The 18,357-nt window shown below is 37.4% G+C and overlaps 1 protein-coding gene across 25 annotated transcripts in view; it reads right to left on the minus strand.

Moving 5' to 3' along the window:
* The window catches only part of DMD (dystrophin), a 2,312,475-nt gene that overhangs the window by 38,898 nt on the left and 2,255,220 nt on the right, over window positions 1–18,357 (minus strand). For 20 of the 25 annotated variants that reach the window (XM_054251383.2, XM_035288503.3, XM_054251382.2 and 17 more), the window contains 3 exons: window positions 18,159–18,224; window positions 16,985–17,050; window positions 14,035–14,193 (listed from right to left, as the gene is read on the minus strand). The exons of 3 other annotated variants lie outside the window; for them this stretch is intronic. In XM_054251383.2, coding sequence (XP_054107358.2) covers window positions 14,035–14,193; window positions 16,985–17,050; window positions 18,159–18,224 — 291 coding nt within the window. The remainder of the gene's footprint in view (window positions 1–14,034; window positions 14,194–16,984; window positions 17,051–18,158; window positions 18,225–18,357) is intronic. 2 more of the 25 variants (XM_078362684.1, XM_078362686.1) reach the window with 1 other exon arrangement.

An 18,357-nucleotide genomic window follows, 5' to 3' on the forward strand; every position in this document is an offset into this window, starting at 1 on the left:
CAGATGTTGGAGAGGATGTGGAGAAATAGGAACACTTTTACACTGTTGCAAATTAGTGCAACCATTGTGGAAGACAGTGTGGTGATTCCTCAAGGATCTAGAAATAGAAATTCCATTTGACCCGGCAATCCCATTACTGGGTATAGACCCAAAGGATTATAAATCATTCTATTATAAAGATACATGCACACATGTGTTCACTGCGGCACTGTTTACAATAGCAAAGACCTGGAACCAACCCAAATGCCCATCAACGATAGACTGGATAAAGAAAATGTGGCAGGCCGGGTGCGGTGGCTCACACCTATAATCCCGGCACTTTGGGAGGCCGAGGCGGGTGGATCACAAGGTCAAGAGATCGAGACCATCCTGGTCAACAAGGTGAAACCCCGTCTCTACTAAAAATACAAAAATTAGCTGGGCATGGTGGTGCGCACCTGTAGTCCCAGCTACTTGGGAGGCTAAGGCAGAAGAATTGCTTGAACCCAGAGGCGGAGGTTACGGTGAGCAGAGATCATGCCACTGCACTCCAGTCTGGGTAACAAGAGCGAAACTCCATCTTAAAAAAAAAAGAAAGAAAATGTGGCCCATATATACCATGGAATACTCCGCAGCCATAAAAAACTATGAGTTTGTGTCCTTCACGGGAACATGGATGAATCTGGAAACCATTATTCTCTGCTAACTGACACAAGAACAGAAAACCAAACACTGCATGTTCTCATAGGAGGGTGTTGAACATGTGGACACAGGGAGGGGAGCATCACACACTGTGGTCAGTTGTGGGGAGCTATGGGCAGGATACAACAAACCACCTTGGCATGTATGTACTCATGCAACAATCCTGCATGATCTGCACATGTACCCCAAAATCTGAAGTACAATAAATAAAAACAGATGTCTAAAGCTGTACTGTAAAATTTTATCAAACACACAGTAAAAAATACCCCCAAACTAGGTGGAAAAAGACATTAATAAGGATAAGCTCACAGAGCAAGAAGTAAGATTATGCATATTTTAGGTCAGCCTTAAGCAATACAGTAAAAATGGCAGAACCCCTCCAGGCTCTTGTTTCTAATGATTTCTTAACACTGTCCCCCCTTTAAAGCATTCACAGCCTTAATTCCAACCCCTTTCCTACTAAAATTTGCTCAGTATAAAGGTTTTTACATAAGACATTTAAATTTTACTGGGATTTTATAATATAGTGTCATTTTTTCTAGTGATATCTGCGTTTTAAACAGATGTCAAAGAATGTAAAGGAAAAAGAAATAAGCTTTGCCCCATCAGGGGAAAGGTTGAATGATGCCTCTTTTTAACAGACTGCCTTTATGGTTCCTTTCAACATCAATGGCTGAGGAGACAATTAGAACCAGGTTTGAGAGATGGTCTTGGAGTCAGAAGACCTTCATTTATGACTTACTTGCCTCTGCTGCTTGCTGAAATGGGCAACTGATTTTAGCACTAATTCGGTTATGAGGATTATTAAGCCAGTATGGTTGACATTCTATATATGTCAGACTTTCTTAGAACCATGCCCAGCCTATACTGTGTTCAATAAATGTTACATTATTGTTGCTGTGGCTATTACTTCTTTCTCTACATATTCTTTATCTTTTGGATTTAGAACCTCAGAAGTGCTGAAAAGTTCCTACAGTAAGTAGTTAAATTATCTGAAATGAAAGCAATCTAGTTAGTTCTATTGAGCTTGGCAGAAAATATGCATATCTAGTGCTTAGAAAGTGACTAATCACTCAACCTTTGCTCTGTATATACTTGAGTTCTAGTCCCTAGCCATATTGTAGCCACCCCAAAATCTTGAAATTATAGTGCTATCATCTATCATTTGTGCCTTAGTAAACTTTATCACAGCTGAACATCTGGGCAAAATGAAATCACTGGGTTAAGATCACTAGGATGAGATTCTCAAATTATAGTATGTCTAGATCATTGCTGAAATAAAATATATGGACCAAGGGTGCAGGGTTAATATATCTAGGTGGACTCTATTTTCTGCATATGTCCTTGACACATAGATGTATATCCTGATCAAGTTCCAAGAGACAGAACATGGCAATATTAATTGGCTTTCGTTTCTTAATCTTTAATGACTGAGATTTTTTTTTCCAGAAATTCCTGATCAGGTAGTAATTAATTACTGTCTACAGACTCCATGTATTAATCAAAAGTTCAACACAAGAAGATAAGAATTCTTAAGAAATATAACTGGAAATAAGACAAAACCCAAGACAAAAATGGCAGTGTCTGGTCCTCATCAGCCAAAATGAAAACTAGGATTGGAGAGGTTTTAGAGGTGAAGTCTAGTCCTCAGGAATAGTGCCATTGGGAAAAGTGCATTTCCATTTTCAGACAAATACAGCGAAATATAATTTTAAGCTTTGTGTGTCCCAGCTTCCATCCCTCATGCGTAGTTAGACTTGGTCTTAAGTTCTCCCAATAAATTCAACTTGATGGCCTATTTTTCACTCCCTGTATGCACTGCTATATACTCTTGCCATATATGATCCTACGGCCTCCTCTATTACAATGACAGAAACTACAGAATCTTTTTTTTTAAGGGCCTTGCTCTGTCACCCAGGCTGGAGTGCAGTGGTGTATGATTATAGCTCACTGCAACCTTGAATTTCTGGGCTCAAGTAATCCTCCAGCCTCAGTCTCTTGAGTAGGTGGGACTACAGGCATGAACCACCATACTTGGTTAATTTAAAAAGCAAATTGTAGAGATGGTGCCTCCCTATGTTGCCCAGGCTGGTGTCAAATTCTTGGCCTCAAGTGATCCTCCCACCTTAGCTTGCCAAAGTGTTGGGATTACAGGTGTGAGCCACCATGCCCAGAACAATCTCTTTAAAATAATTACCAGTACGTGTACATGAATGTTCATAGCAGCATTAGCCATAACAGACAATAAGTGAAAATAACCCAAATGTCCAAGTAATGAATAGATTAAAAAATGTGGTATATCCCTACAATGAAATGTTACTCAGCATTTAAAAAAAAACCAATGAAATACTAATACAGGCTATAGTATAGATATCATTTTAAAAGATTACACTATGTGAAAGAAGCCAGTCACAAAAGACTGTATATTACTTCATTTACATTAACAGTCCAGAATAAGCAAATCTATAGACAGAAAGTAGATCAGGGATTGTCTACTGCTAGGGTTGGAAAGAGTAGTTGCAGGAGAAATGGTGAATGACTCGAAAATGGGTATGAGATTTATTTTTGGGGTGATAATGATCACTGTACAACTGTGTGATTAATAACCAGTGATTATTAATGCTGGTTAAACTATTAAGTAATAATCAGTGATTAATATATGTTAAATGGGTGAATCGTATGGTATGAGCATTATACATCAATAAAGTTCTTATAAAAAACTAAGTTCTAAATTCAAAATCCTATTTCTTATAGCACAAAACATTTACTCAGTGAAGACAATAAAATGTTATAATGCTTTCTCCTACTATGGAGAAATCAAGGTTTAACCTATGTACATAAAAGAAAAATGGTATGCACATGTCTTCAGAATTATTCAATGTGGACACTAAATATTTTCAGATGATGAGTTTTAAAAAGTTGCTTAAGTCTGGGTTAGCCTAAACAACTTGGATGGTTTTAATCTAATGGAAAATGACATCACAAACTAAACAGGTATATTAAGGGATTTGGAGAAAGAAAATAATTTAAGAAATGAGAAAAACAAGGAGATACCTGAAAATCAACTGAAAAACCCATAAAATAACAGGAGAATTCCAAAGATTGTCCACCCATTCATTTTTATGACACATTTATGCACCCAGTGCTGTAGAGATAAAGATATATGTAGGACACTGTCCCTTACCCTTGAAGAGCTCACATTCTTGTGGGTGGGATTTTGTTTAGTTCCACCATGGTAACAAACCTTACACAAAGGCAAAAAGACTGGGACTCATGCTCACTGCTAAAGCTAAAGAGACCAATTATTTTTATCTTTGAAATTATCACCTTGATTTACTAGGAAATTACAGGAAAAGCATCATATGGATTTACTTATGACTTTTAGTTAAAATAGACAGACTAGCACCATAAGGTAATTCAGAATTTGGAGATACAAGAAAAGGTCATATTTTAACTATTAAGATAGTAAAAAAAAAAAAAATGGATGCGTTTAGCCATCTGTAGAAGCCACAATTTACATGTTAATACCACCAGGAAACCATTTCTAACTGGGCACATCAGGAGGTCCTTGGTCTTCTTTTCACACAACCTCTCTTTCTAGGAGGTCTCTATCCTCTCCCCAGGCTCCTACCTCCTCCAGGACCATGACCCCCTCCCCCAACTCATTACTCCTTAATCCAAACTTCTCTTCTAAAGCTTCACATCTGTATTTCCAACATTCTCCTGGATGTATCCATTAGCCATGGACTCTAAAGCTGAAACTTGCTCAGCACCAAGCCACACAAGGTTGATATACTCATTATGTAGCCTCTAAAATTGCAGTGCCAGGAAAGGAATCACCTTCCTCAAGTAGCATTACAAAGAGCCATAGAGTAGCTACCCATCTTTGTAACTTATACCTTAATCTTACTTTGAGATGAAAGCTATACCTGCATTTGTCATAAGATAAAGAGGGAGAAATATCTTCCCATGTGTTAATGATACATTTTAAAATCACAACCCAGGAGAGGTCTCAAGAAACAACTGGCCTTTGCAGCTAACTACTTACAAAGAAAGATTCCACAATTGTGATAAAGCACAAGGTGCTGTCTTTGGTAAACATCTTTCAAAGTTCAATCATTTAACAAGAACGAACTCCTGATAGCAAATTGTGTCAAGTCACTGGTAGACATTTTTCTTGGTGGTTTGGCAGAAAAGCCAAGTTATTCGGTGGGATATTCTACAAAAAGGGTGCAAATAATTGTCTATGGTCATAAGAAACAATTTAATACCTACCTTTGGATTTTTCAGACTAAATCATTCTGGCTTCTGGGTCTACAGGGTAAGTGCTTCACAACTAGAGCATATCAAAAGTTACTTTCTTGAGAAAAATTCAGGCTTCCTCTACAAGCACCTGTTACAGCTCTATCTTCTGATGTTCCCAGAGACACAATGGATAATCCGGCTTCTCAACAACTACAGTGGAGAGTCAACTATTCTATCTCCTTGACTGGTTTTCAAAGTTTAGTTCAGACTTGAATTTCTTTATCAAAGTGTGTTCCATATAATAGTGCAATTGGGCTTGAGGTCAAGTAAGTGGGAGCAACATGAGGTTAGACAAAGCTAATCAGGTTTCTTCACTTCCAAACTCCTCAATGCAAATGCCAATTATAATTATGACTTTATAATACAAGTGTTTCCAAAGTTTGTCTGTCCTTATAATCTTTTTTGTCTTTGAGTATCTCAGTGATATTCTGCAGAACACATTTTAGGCAACAGTGACCTTTATCCTTGGAGAACTGTCATCCTGTCTAGTGTTTAATGTTAAGCTTTCCACAATTATCAAAGGCTATGAGAAACAGCCATATAAAATCTCCCTTGGGATTTGTTATAAAAATGTTTATAAGGACACTAGTCCATAATCACTTCAAGTGTAACACTGCTTAAGAGTTCAGGAACACCACCCAAGTTTGAATACAAGTCCTATTCCTTGCTGGCTGTATGAAGTGTCCTTCATACTGTGTACCACTTAATTTTCTGGAAACAGCCTCCCCTTCATAGGGCTGTTTTAAGGATTACATAGGATTTTATATGTACTCAGAACAGTTTCTTTTCATAGCAATAACTCAAAGGACAGCTATTTTTGTTATGATTATGTACAGCAAAGAAAACAATGATGTTTCTTTAGGATGCTACATGCTTCTTTAATTTAATATTAAGAGACAAATGTTTGTTTCCTATTATCTCCTTGGCTACAGGAAAGCTCAAATTGAGTCTGAAGCTCAGTCGTATCAACTATGCTAATCCCTTTGATGTATCAACTATGCTAATCCCTTTGATGTTCATCTATTATTATATTGCAGGAATTGTATTGCCATGACTTTTAAAAGAATTCTTTCTGAAAACTGAATATATAAAATCAATAATAGGAGATTTCCATTTAAATGTCCTTGGGCAAATAGAATTCAGTATACCTGATACATGGCTCTTTACCTCCATGCACTAACTGTTTGCAAATCAGGAGTTCATTTTTTCCTATGTGCAATAGGTTGTTTTTGTTTGTTTTTAAATGATCATTTCCCAGTTCCCAAATTAAAACATTCTGCAACAACCGATGCCTCTCCCTCTCCATTTTACCTTGGTCTCATTCATTCAGTGACCTTCTAATTTCTCCATCCCCTTTTTCACTTGCCCAAGACATCCTTAGTTAAGAACCTGGTGTCTTTCAATGGACTGTTCCACTGTACTTTTACCAATCTCCATTTTTGCCTTCAGTTATTTTTTCTCAATTTTCCTCCTCTCAAAAAGCCGTCACTGTTTACCTGCTTATAGGATAAAACCCAAACTCCTTAGTATGATGCCTAAAATCCTTTAAACAGTAGTCCCCACCTACCATTTCACTGCCCTGTTATTCTCCTCATTCCATGCCACACGTTACTCGCTGGGCTACCAGTCTGGAAAACTCATCCTTCCCCACTCTCTCAGACTGGAAAACTCCCATTCAGTCTTCAACCCTTAAAACTCTCTTGGTAAAGTCCTCTCTACTCCCTCTGATAGAATAAATCACCTCTGTGCCCCAAGAACACTTGGGACACCAGATTTTTAAGTAGCTGTTTGTGTTTCAACGTTTGTAAAATTTTCAGTTCCATGAGGGTAAGAATCAAGGCTTATTCATGTTTGTAGTCTCACAATTTTAAAATTACATTAAGCACTCAGTAACTCTCTGCAGAACTGGACATAATTACTTCCTCAGACCTGGAAAGTTGCTAAAGTTACAACCATAATCAATTCTACTATAGAGGGACAATCGGCAAATGAAGGCCAACAGGAGGACGAGGGTCTTCATGGAAAATTTAAAAACTGGAAATTGGATGAATTATAAGAACATAAACTCTTATCCAGCATGTTCTAGGGAGATGGCAGCTGTACTTGTAAGATGCGAATATTCTAATCACCAGAGGGGTGCTTCAATTTTTCTGTAGTATGAAGCAGTCCTCACAAACACCCAATTTTAGATGCCAAAATTATAAGCTCACCAGAACACAATTTGATTTTTATTCTGATTTCTAAGACACTAGATTCTAAGACAAAGGACCCTCTGTGCCTAAAAAATAAATATATTCCTCATTTTAATAGTTCTAGTATTCGTAAACTAGATGCTGTCTCCTTCCAAAAAAGCTTTAAGGCAACCTTGATAACATTTACTACAAGACAGTTACAAAGAGAGATAATTATGATAAAGGGAGAAATAAATTGTCATTCTGGGTTATCCTTACACCTCCATGAACTGGATACTATGAATCAGTCCCCTCAGACTTCAATTAACTTTGGATAAACTAAAGGAAATTTAGTTCATTGGCTCTGCTAGTTAGAAACTTAGCCTGTGAATAATGGTGATTCAACTTCCACCACATTCCTGTCCTCCCTGCCTGAGTAGAGCTGAGATGGTTGACCCAATTCTTACACAGCTTCTTAAATGTGGCGTCTATGCCCTTCAGCTCTTATTCATCCTTGCCATAAAAGGTCTTGGCTTTCTGATTTCTGTGATCAAACTTGCTCCCTTTATCTAAAGAAAGGCTCCATAGCTCTTTGTTTTGGGGCCCATGTTGCCAAATGATATAGTTTGGCTGTGTCTCCACCCAAATCTTATCTTGAATTATAGCTCTCATAATCCCCACATGGTGTGGGAAGAACCTGGTGAGAGGTAATTTAATCATGGTGGTGGGAGGTTCCCATGCTGTTTTTGTGATAGTAAGTCTCATGAGATCTGATGGTTTTAAACAGGGCAGTTCTCCTGCACACACTCTCTTGCCTGCTGCCATGTAAGACATGCATTTGCTCCTCCTTCACCTTCTGCCATGATTGTAGGGCCTTCCCAGCCAAATGGAACTGTGAGTCTATTAAATCTCTTTTACTTTATAAATTGCCCATTATGAAAATGGACTAATACACCAAGTAACTTGAACTTGAATGCCTGGTTTTGTTAAAGGTATCATATACCATGCTTTCCTCTCCACTCCAACTTTAAAAACATGTAGGAAGAGCTGTAGGAATCAGTCTCTAATTACTTCCAATGATGTCTACTGGACATTTTAACATTCATTCCATTATCCTTTTCCCCCACTTTCCTTACCCTAAATTCTTCACCTACCACTCTGTCTTCAGAGGCAGTCCTTCTCTCATTCAAGGTCATGCCTCCTTCCATACTTTAGTTCCCTAATCCTTCTCTCTCCTGCCTCCTGTGGGAAAATGTTCCCACCATTCCCAAGTTCTCCACTCCTCTTCTTCTGGCACATTTCTCCAGCATGTGAAAATTAGGAATGTTTAAGTAAAACAAGAAGACCAGAGTAAACACTGCACAACACTGTGTGAAGTGACCCAACAACCACAAATATGTTTGCAGATATTTGCATGTGTAGAGAGCATCTTTGGAAATAAACACAAGAAACCAATAAAGGTGGCAGCTAGCCTCCAGAGCTAGAAACACCACAGCCAGGGGAGAAGATTGGAGAAAGATTTACTTTTCTCTATATGTCTTTTTGAACCCTTTGGAGTTTGTGTAATAATATGCTCTTGTTCTCTATTAAAAATAAAATTAAATATACATTTTAATGTTCACATCTTCCAAAGTTCTACCAAATCCAGTATTCTCCTGCTACATGCTCCCTGAATATATAAATTCATTCTGTTTCAACCACCATCTGTGAGCTGGCGACTCAGAGATCTAATATCTCAGCCTCATAATTCTTCTACAGGCATCAGAGTTCTATGTCTCAGACTGTTAGACATTTAAACATGGGGATGTCACCAGAACCTCAAACTCAACCTCTTCCATACCTCATTTATCATCTTCCAGCTACTCAGCGCTTCAGGAAGGACCTCTATAAACACCGCTGTGTTAAAAGACAGACTGCTGCTACTCCTCCTGAACTATCAGACCCAGCTGCAAATAACTACTATCATCTAGTTTTGTGGTCACCAGACCTGAGAATCATTTCTTCCTACTGTAGTCCCACAGAACTACCAAATCAAACAGCTCTACCCTCCCCTGATGTATCACTGAAATCAGCCTGTCTACTCCACTTCTATCACCTTACTTAAGGCTCTAATAATCTCTTTCCTGGGCTCCCTTGTAACTCCCTCAAACTTGATTTCCTTGTTCCAGCATTATTCTTTTCACACAGCTGCCCACGTGGCATATATTTGTGTCAATATGATGGTCTCACTACTGGCTCACACCCTTGAGTGGCTCCCTAGACTAGCATGGAGGGAGCAACTCCTCAGCGGGTATTGCCTGACCTGGCCAGCCTCATCTCCTCCCATTCTTTGCCTTCTTTAAAAAGGTAATACAACTGCAGTTTCCCCCAAATAAACTCTGCTATTCCGCACCCTGACACTTTTTTTTTAATATTCCAGAGGAATGCCCATTCCTAACCTCTTAAGATTCCCGTCACTTTTAGCTATCTTTTCACCATCACTGGAGACTCATACAAAGATCTAATGAAAGAACATTGACTAAAGATATCCTGTAGCTATGAAGATTGACAACTACTAGACTAGGTCCAAAGTCATCAAGTCAATTACAAAGTAAAGCAATGGGATCATGATTTCCAGCTACCTTAATTCAGTGGTATCAGTAACTGATCTAGAACTTCTTTGACTATAACATTAATAATCTTGCACAATCACTGGAGGAATTTAAAGGAACAAGAGAAAACTCAAATTCATGCCCAAGAAGAAGACATATGAAAGGTCTTGAGAATCTACAGAGTTCCGTCCTGTTATATAACATCTACTAACAACTTTAATTAACTTTAGACTTTACAGTGAATTAGGTTAGTATTTACCCACCTTTTTGACTTGGAGACAATCTAATCAATTTGCTATGCAGGTAGCAGAATGACAGTGAGTCCTTGTCTCTCAGAAAGGCTACCATTTCATTGCTAGGATTATACCTTGAATTTCAGAGCAAGTCTTGGTTTATTTAGACAGTGCAGAGAAAAATACATCTCTGTATTTGAACACTACAGACTTGAGTCAGGAGACTGAAGGCTTTAATCAACGCAAGAGGAAAAAGTAAACTTTGCTAAGGACACACAATGGGGCAAACACCCAACATCAAATGGGTCTTTACCAAATAAAGATGAATCCAAATTATATGTGGTAATGAGGAAGAGATATGATGCAGAGGTGAAATATTATAGATTGGAATCTCAATAATGCCATTAATCATCCAAACTTCTGGGAGGCACTATGGGAAAAACTCAGTCAGATTTAGCTTTTTACTTAGAGCTTTAGACTTATCTTTGTGGCATATACCAAGAATCAGAGAACACCAATGCAGAATACATATAGTGCCTGGGATTTGGAGAGTGGGTTCTTGACATTCTAAGTTTATGACAAAGCCATACCTGCTGCTAATCAAGGCAGTTTGAAAAAGGGAAGTATTTTGAAAAGTGAGCAGAAAAAAAAAAAAAAACCTTTGAAAGGCTTTTCTCTATGAAATTAGGTTTGTAAAAGGATTTTAGTCAAAAGTGCATGTGTGTATGCTACAATTAAATTCAGCTTCATTACAATTCATGTATTCATTAATGCATTCAACAAATATTTATTGAATGCTATGTGCAACAACCAGGAGAAATGGAATTCTAAAGACAGAGATAAGATACCTCTGAGACATTCTAAAACAGCCACATTCTGTTTTTCTAGGAGGTTGTAGGGAGGTGTCATGAATCAGAACAATTAATGAAATTTAATAAATATTTAGTCAGGAATAAGGGTCTCCAAGCCTCTCTCTTTGGCTGTTATTTGGAGATAAATCATAGCTAAAGGAACACAAAAAATTACATATTAACAGATACAGTAGGTACACATCCAAAGGACTTGGGACAATCTCAATTTTAAATAACCTTTCTTATTTTCTAGAAAAGTATGCTCGTATTTGTCAGATTACATAGCCCAATGCTGACTTGTGACACAGACAGCTAGACACACAGAAAGGGCATCTAAAGACTTCTGAGTTTTCTCAGGAAGAACACAGGAAATGGCAAATTAAATGTCTCTTAAGCAACATTGAATCCAAGGGTACTGAAGGCAAATCTAGGGCTCTGAAGCTCCTTGTGCAGGACCGCACAAAGACAGGACAGGGCAGAGCAAAGAAAATCACAAGGGCTGTTTTCAGGGAAGGAGCTCTGTAGGGACTTTTTGGAATTTGGTAGGAGGTCAAATAGGACAGAGTGAAGGAAAAATGAAGGAAGCTCATCCTGATCTTTTTTTGAAGGTCAAGGTAACTTACAGAAAGATTTGCATCAACACCAGAGTCCTCATTTTGGAGCTCTAAGTAGCCCTGGTGTTTTTTTTTTTTTTTTTTTTTTTTTTGTTGTTGTTGTTGTTGTTGTTCTTTTAGAGAACAATCCATCCCATTTTCGGAGAATGCTTTTGGATATCTTCCAAGGTAGAGTGGTTATCACTGCACTACAAGTAGATGAACAGGTTTATTCCGGGACGCTTAGTCCTCACAGATAGTCCCTTAAAAGTTAAGGCACATTCTGGGGAATAGCCGCAATTCTATGTAAATGACATTCACAGAGACTTACTCGTCTTTATTACCTGGTTGAAGGTAGAGTTGCCTATTTAGAGTCAGAAAAGTCTGGATTTCAGTTTAGTTCTACCACTGGCTGACTGGGATATCTGGGGCAAGCTGTTTGAACCTCTCTGAACCTGTGTCTCATTCACAGAAAGGCGATAATCTCTTCTCCATTGAGTTTGTAAGGAGATTAAATGACCTAAAATATGTAAAAGTGCACTCAAAATGATAAAATGATATATGATAGTTATCAGTACTCTTTACCAACATTCTTTGACACAGTTGCAATTGTAAGAAGAGAGACTATGCTAAGCACAAACAGGGCAGGGCTCTTGACCAATGAGCTCAAAAGATATATTACACAATCATACTGCAAAAATATATTTACTCCTTGGTAACATCAAATTCTATTCACAGTGATAGTTCCAACTTTTTATTCCAATTTGACTTTGACTCCTACAGTAATTACAGATTTAACATAAATGGATATTACTGATTATTCTCAATAAAGTGGAGAGAAATGTTTTATCTACCATGGTCTTCATTGGCAAATGATCTTATGAGTAAGGCCAAAAATAAAGCTATTATTAAAACAAAAAAAAGTGCAATATTATCTCCAGGATGATACTCATGTGATGTTCTTGCTGTATTTTCAGGTTTTTACCAAACATTTCCTGAATAGCCATTAAATATTCAAACCCATGCTAAGTACTATGGAGGATATGAAGATGATTAAGATACAGACCATGCCCCAAAGGCACACACTAGCTCATTGAAGAGAGGCAGTGGTAATAACTGGTAAAAAGGCAAAATGTCAAGAAATTTCCTGAGAAAGGTCCAAAGTACTCGGAAGAGAGGCAAAAGACAGATTTCTTCCAATAGCAGGGATCTAGCAGGGCGCCATGGGGAAAGTTATTCTGAGCATGTGATGGAGGATACGTGGGATTCCTTTGTCAGAAATGGCAGTGGTGGGTTAGAGGTTATCAGTTAGTCTGAGATGCAAGCTTGAGCCTGACCCCAAAAGTAGATGACAGCAGGATATATTCAGAAACACTAGCTACAACAGCATGGCCAGAACACAGAACAAAAGAAGATGGCATCCAAAAAGCAGGTCAAGAGAACACTGTGGAAGGTTTTCAATGCCCCACTAAGAAGCTTGACTTTTTTTCTACATGCAGAAATCCAGTGAAAGGGGAATGCCATGATGGGTCTTGGTTCTGATAAGATGTACAAGTAGAGTCAGTATGGAGGATTTACTGGAAGGGTGGGAAAGAGACTAAAGGGAAGCCAATCAGATAAGGAGCTAAGGTCATGGGTCAGAGGTGTTAAGAGCCAGAAGGTGAGCAGTGGCAGCAGGAAGCAATGGATGAAAAGCAGTTTGCTTTTTCATCCTGAAGTGGCATACGCCTGAGGGCACTAATCTCAGACACATTGTATTGCCTACATTAAGAGCTCTTGGTGCCTTGGGCTCAACCAAAGGGATGAAAGTACTTAAGACCCACAAATCTGAACAAAGGCTGCTTTAAATCCTTGGTTGGTGGCATTTATCTGAAGGCAACACATTGTCAGTTAGAAGCGATCATGTGAGAAGCCTTTTTAAACCAAGGGACCTGTGACATAATAAATGTAATACAAAACTAAAAGTCCAATGATTTGCATTATCTTGACACCATATGATACCCCAGATTTTTACATCTTTGTCCTCCCTGCAGTCATTGTCAGAATTATTTAGCCTTTTTCCTCTTCTACAATTTCTGCTATTTTTACATGAATGTCTTTTACAGGTGACAGCTGACAATTGGAACTGTCTCACTAATCTGCTATGATTGTGAGCATGAATAATAAGTTTGCATTTGATAATGAAAAATAAGATGAAAGAATTGGTTTCCCAATATGACCAAGCCAACAACCCTACTTTCTTTAATGTCTGATGTCGATAATATGGCCAAACACATGTAATAAATCATATAATCATAAAATTAAATAACCTATTTTTAAAAATTCTATTCTCAAATACAAAATCAAAGCCTTGGAGACATGCAACAAGTCAAATACCACCATCAGCATTAATTCCTTCACACCTAAAATATGAGTTCTTCATCATACTACTGCATTCATTTTCTTCTTTCAGATAAAAAAAAAACAAGAATCTGCAAATGGAGCTAAACAGATTATTTTAGAAAACAATTAGACATAAAATGACTCTAAGTGAAGATTCCTGGCACTTTTCTATGTGTGCAAGTGTATGCACTCTGCATACCAATGACAAAGCTAGAAAGAAAACTCACCTGTTTTCTTCCTCAAGATCTGCTAGGATTCTCTCTAGCTCCCCTCTTTCCTCACTCTCTAAGGAAATCAAGATCTGGGCAGGACTACGAGGCTGGCTCAGGGGGGAGTCCTGGTTCAAACTTTGGCAGTAATGCTGGATTAACAAATGTTCATCATCTCTGGAAAATAAAATCAAAGGTTTTGGTTTTTTCCCCCCCTTATTTTGCTTTGGGGGTTAGGGACTCAGGAGTGTATTTGAAAATAGAAACATTTATTTGCTCTTAACAATTAATTAGACCCTTTTTCCTGCTCTAAAGACCTTTTGATACTGTTAAGGTTGTGATCTACCATTTTGTTGGTAACAATTCAAAGTGTTTTTTTCTTGCTCAAATTTTCAAATGAAATTGATTGGCCTATTTACATGGATAAATGAAAGGCAGAATTACAGAAATACTGGGACTCTACGTCGATGTTAGTCAATAGCTAAAAAATATTAGAAGACATAATAATGGCTGTATAATGCTTTGGCCACCAAGCCTGTCAAGATAATCTGTTCACTAACCCACGCTATTGTTGTACTGAGTAGGAAAAAATACCTTGCAGCTCTGAAAGGAACAGAGGAAATATTTTCTTAAGTGGAAGGCAATGTAACCAAAAAGTATTGCTTCAGTAAGCCAGTTTTAACTTATATAAGTCACTGAGGCAGAATGACAACAACAATTAAACTGAAGATAAATAATTGTTTCATTCAATTACTGTTTAGACAGAAAATCAAAAATTGAGGGGAAAAACGCCGTTAAGGTGACTGATGAAGACTGCACATCTCATTCCTTAGGGCAGAGTTTTTTTTTTTTTTATTTATAAATATAAGCCTTTTTGCCTCCTTTTCCCCCGAGATGAGTCCTTAAAACTCATCTTTTCCCCCGAGATGAGTTTTAATGACTCATCTCGGGGGAAAAGGAGGCAAAAAGGCTTATATCTGGGGAGGCAGCTGCAATCTTTCCTGGAAACTAGGAACTCTCTAATACACAGGACAAACTTTTTTTTCTGAATGCATTACCCCAAGCTCCTAAAAGACCTGTTTACTTCCAAGTTATAAGAATTTCATTCTGTCTATAATGAGAGGTTAAAGCTCTTTGTTTCTGCTTAGGTATCATTAAGATGATACACTAATATTCTCCTCTCTATACCCACTTAATTTTAAAGTTGAAAAAAATCAGAAATATAGAAAAAAGTCCTCCCAATTTGAATGATTTGTGACTGTCAAGCCAGTTAACTGGTTTAGATGTGAAAAGCTGACTAAAAATAATTATTGGGTATTAAAAACAAACATTTAAGTGAAGTCAACAAATCCACCAAACCACTTCCCCAAACGTGCCCGTAAAATGCCATGATTTTTTACCATCCAACATTGAGTCAAAATAAATTTTATGTCCTCAGAATAAGCTAAAGCTAAATTTTACTTTAAAGCAAAACAAACGCAGTTTTACGGCCTAATTTATCACCACTCATTCCACATTCTGAAGTTTTACTGCTAGAACTTCCTGTGTTTAATTATAACCTATAGCTGTAACTACACTTTTCTTACTGTTCTCTTAGGTAGTCAATGAATGACAGCCACTGTTATATAGATACAACTTGAATTAATTTGAATGTGCTAGAGCTTCTAATATCAAAATCAGTGAGCCAAAGAAGCACATTATTCAAGTCATTTACATTTGGTTGTTTGGCCACCCATTTTGTTGAAGTATCTTATTAATACTTTTTTCCATAGCTAAGAAAGGTAATGCATCACAGTTATGATTGGGGCAAGGCTTTTTTGCTTGTTTGAAGTAACTAAGTCATATACAAATGACTGAGTGTTGACCTTATTCTTTATTATTAGCTTGATCATCTATGTATCAGATGAGATTATTTATTTTCACGTATGTCTTCAATAACTAGTTATATACATGCTACTTTGATACTATTTCTTTTGGCCTAACCCTTATGAAGGTTCTTTTCTCATCTGAGCATGCCTCTGTGTTGCCACATCAACTACATATGATAAATTCATCGTTCTTCCCTTTGTCTGTATTCGCCATAAGATGGGTGAGATATCCATAATTTATCAAACTAAAAAGGCATCATTATACTTTGACTACATTTCTTCTCTTTATGTTATTTATTCAGTTGGCAGATTCTTATTTTTTTCTTCATACTTTCTTCAATGCCTGCTCTCTCTACCTCAAGCCCTGGTCAGCATTTACTTGGTTCATGGCAATGTTCCCTTGTGTTCTGCATTGTGAACACCGCCCTTACTCTATAATGAAGCCTCCGTTTCCCTGCTATAGCTGTGTTCTCTGCCGCTTTTAGCACCACTCTTTCTCCCTCCTTAAAGTTTAACAGGGTTGGCTTATCACTCTGCTAGCAAACTGCGACCTGAATTTGTACATCTCCTCTGGAAACCCTTCATAAGATTGTCTCACTTAATTTATCTTGTGAAGACACTAAATCACAAAAATCGACTTCTTTGGATTTATGAAGGAAAATCCCCAACTAACCTACCATATGTGAATAGCAATGCTATACCAAGATCACGTTTCCACTCCCCATGAGTGGAGAAAATAGTACTTAGCCATCACTTGAAAATTAATATCCTATCCCTTTAAATGTCTGGCAGGTCTGCTCAAAGGTTAAGCATTACTGTATGTACTTGGGACTCTGTGATTTGTAATCAAATAGTATGAAATAAGTTTAAATAAGAATAAGGCAAATTATTTTTGCTACTCTGGATGCTAATGCCAGAATTTGGATGAGCTCATTCCATGCCAGGGCATTAAGAGTTAAAAAGAAAAAGTAAATGAATGGCTCCTTAAAAGATCAAATGAATATGATGCTAATTCCTATATCCTGTGCTATCCTACCTCTAAATCCCTCAAAGCAATTTCATTGTCAGGAACATTTTGTAAAAAGAGATGGGATACTTACATGCTCTCATTAGGAGAGATGCTATCATTTAGATAAGATCCATTGCTGTTTTCCATTTCTGCTAGCCTGATAAAAAACGTAAAAGCTCATTAAAACTTATGTGACTTCTTAGACTCTATTCAAGACCTAATCGAACATTCCTGAAAACTAAAGGATAAATCATGGCAAGAAGAGAAAGGAATCCTTCAAATTACAGGATGTGTGTGTTGGCTTAACCATTTGAGGCAGTGTGTGGTAGACCACAGGCAGTTAGCAGCACTATATTTATGATATAAATTCTAAGGAAAGTTGTATTTCACTGTTTTCTCCCCACAGATCAATCTTGCTTTCACTGAGAACAGGTCTTTGTTTTCACAAGAAAAGCTTCCCTAACAACAAGTGCACTCCCTACCTGACACTACCCCTTGTCTTTTAAGACAATTACTACTTTCCACTGATGACAGACTTAACACAGCAAGCTAATGCTTTTCACGATTGGTAAACATGTCCAGCAGTTAGAATTTTGACAAAGGATGGATGCACAGTAAGCTCTCTAAACATTCTGCCACCAATTTTCACCTTTAAAATCTTCTTCACCTTAGGCAATCATACAGATTTTTTGTTTTTACAACTAAAAAAAAAGTTAACCAAACTCTTACAGATTTATTTAACAAGCATAAGATATTTTAAAATCAGTAATTCAGTTTTTAGGTATACAAATCATCTCAAACACAAAGAAGGTGAGACAGAAAGGTCCATGGATTAGGAAAATTAATTATTCTCTTTACAGTATATCATGTAAAATAAATACAGAAACAGAAAGCTGATGCTTTCATATTCTCCACATAATACAGTATCATTTTTTTCATATATGAATGTCTGGTCTAGCAGTTTTCTAAGGAGGTTAGTCTATTTGGAAGCCAATTTAGTAAATGTGCTGAGTATAAAAAAAAATAGCAAGGCTACCGGAAATGTTTAAAAGCCAGGGTTAGGGAAGATTATTCTGGACTAACGCTCTTTTTGGTGACCAGAAACAACATGCAGTGGAATGGCATGCACGTTAGAGGGCAGTTGATTAGTAGGAATCAGACAAGTTTGGGGAAAAAAGAAAAGGTCTGTTTAAAATAGTATAGGTTAGCTTTCCTTGGTTAGTTATTTCAATAAATATTTGCCTGGCATTCAACTAGTCTCATACCTGCTAGCATAATGTTCAATGCGTGAATGAGTATCATCGTGTGAGAGCTGAGGGGACGAGGCAGGCCTATAAGGCAGAAAATGTGATTAGTCACAGATACCATCCATTAATGGAGAAAAAACCCCACCACACAGTTATGTTATACACATGGCCTAGAATGCTTTTATTCTAATTCTACGGATCATGTATACATTTAGTT

Source organism: Callithrix jacchus, chromosome X (assembly GCF_049354715.1).
Source record: "Callithrix jacchus isolate 240 chromosome X, calJac240_pri, whole genome shotgun sequence".
Lineage (NCBI taxonomy): Eukaryota > Metazoa > Chordata > Mammalia > Primates > Cebidae > Callithrix > Callithrix jacchus.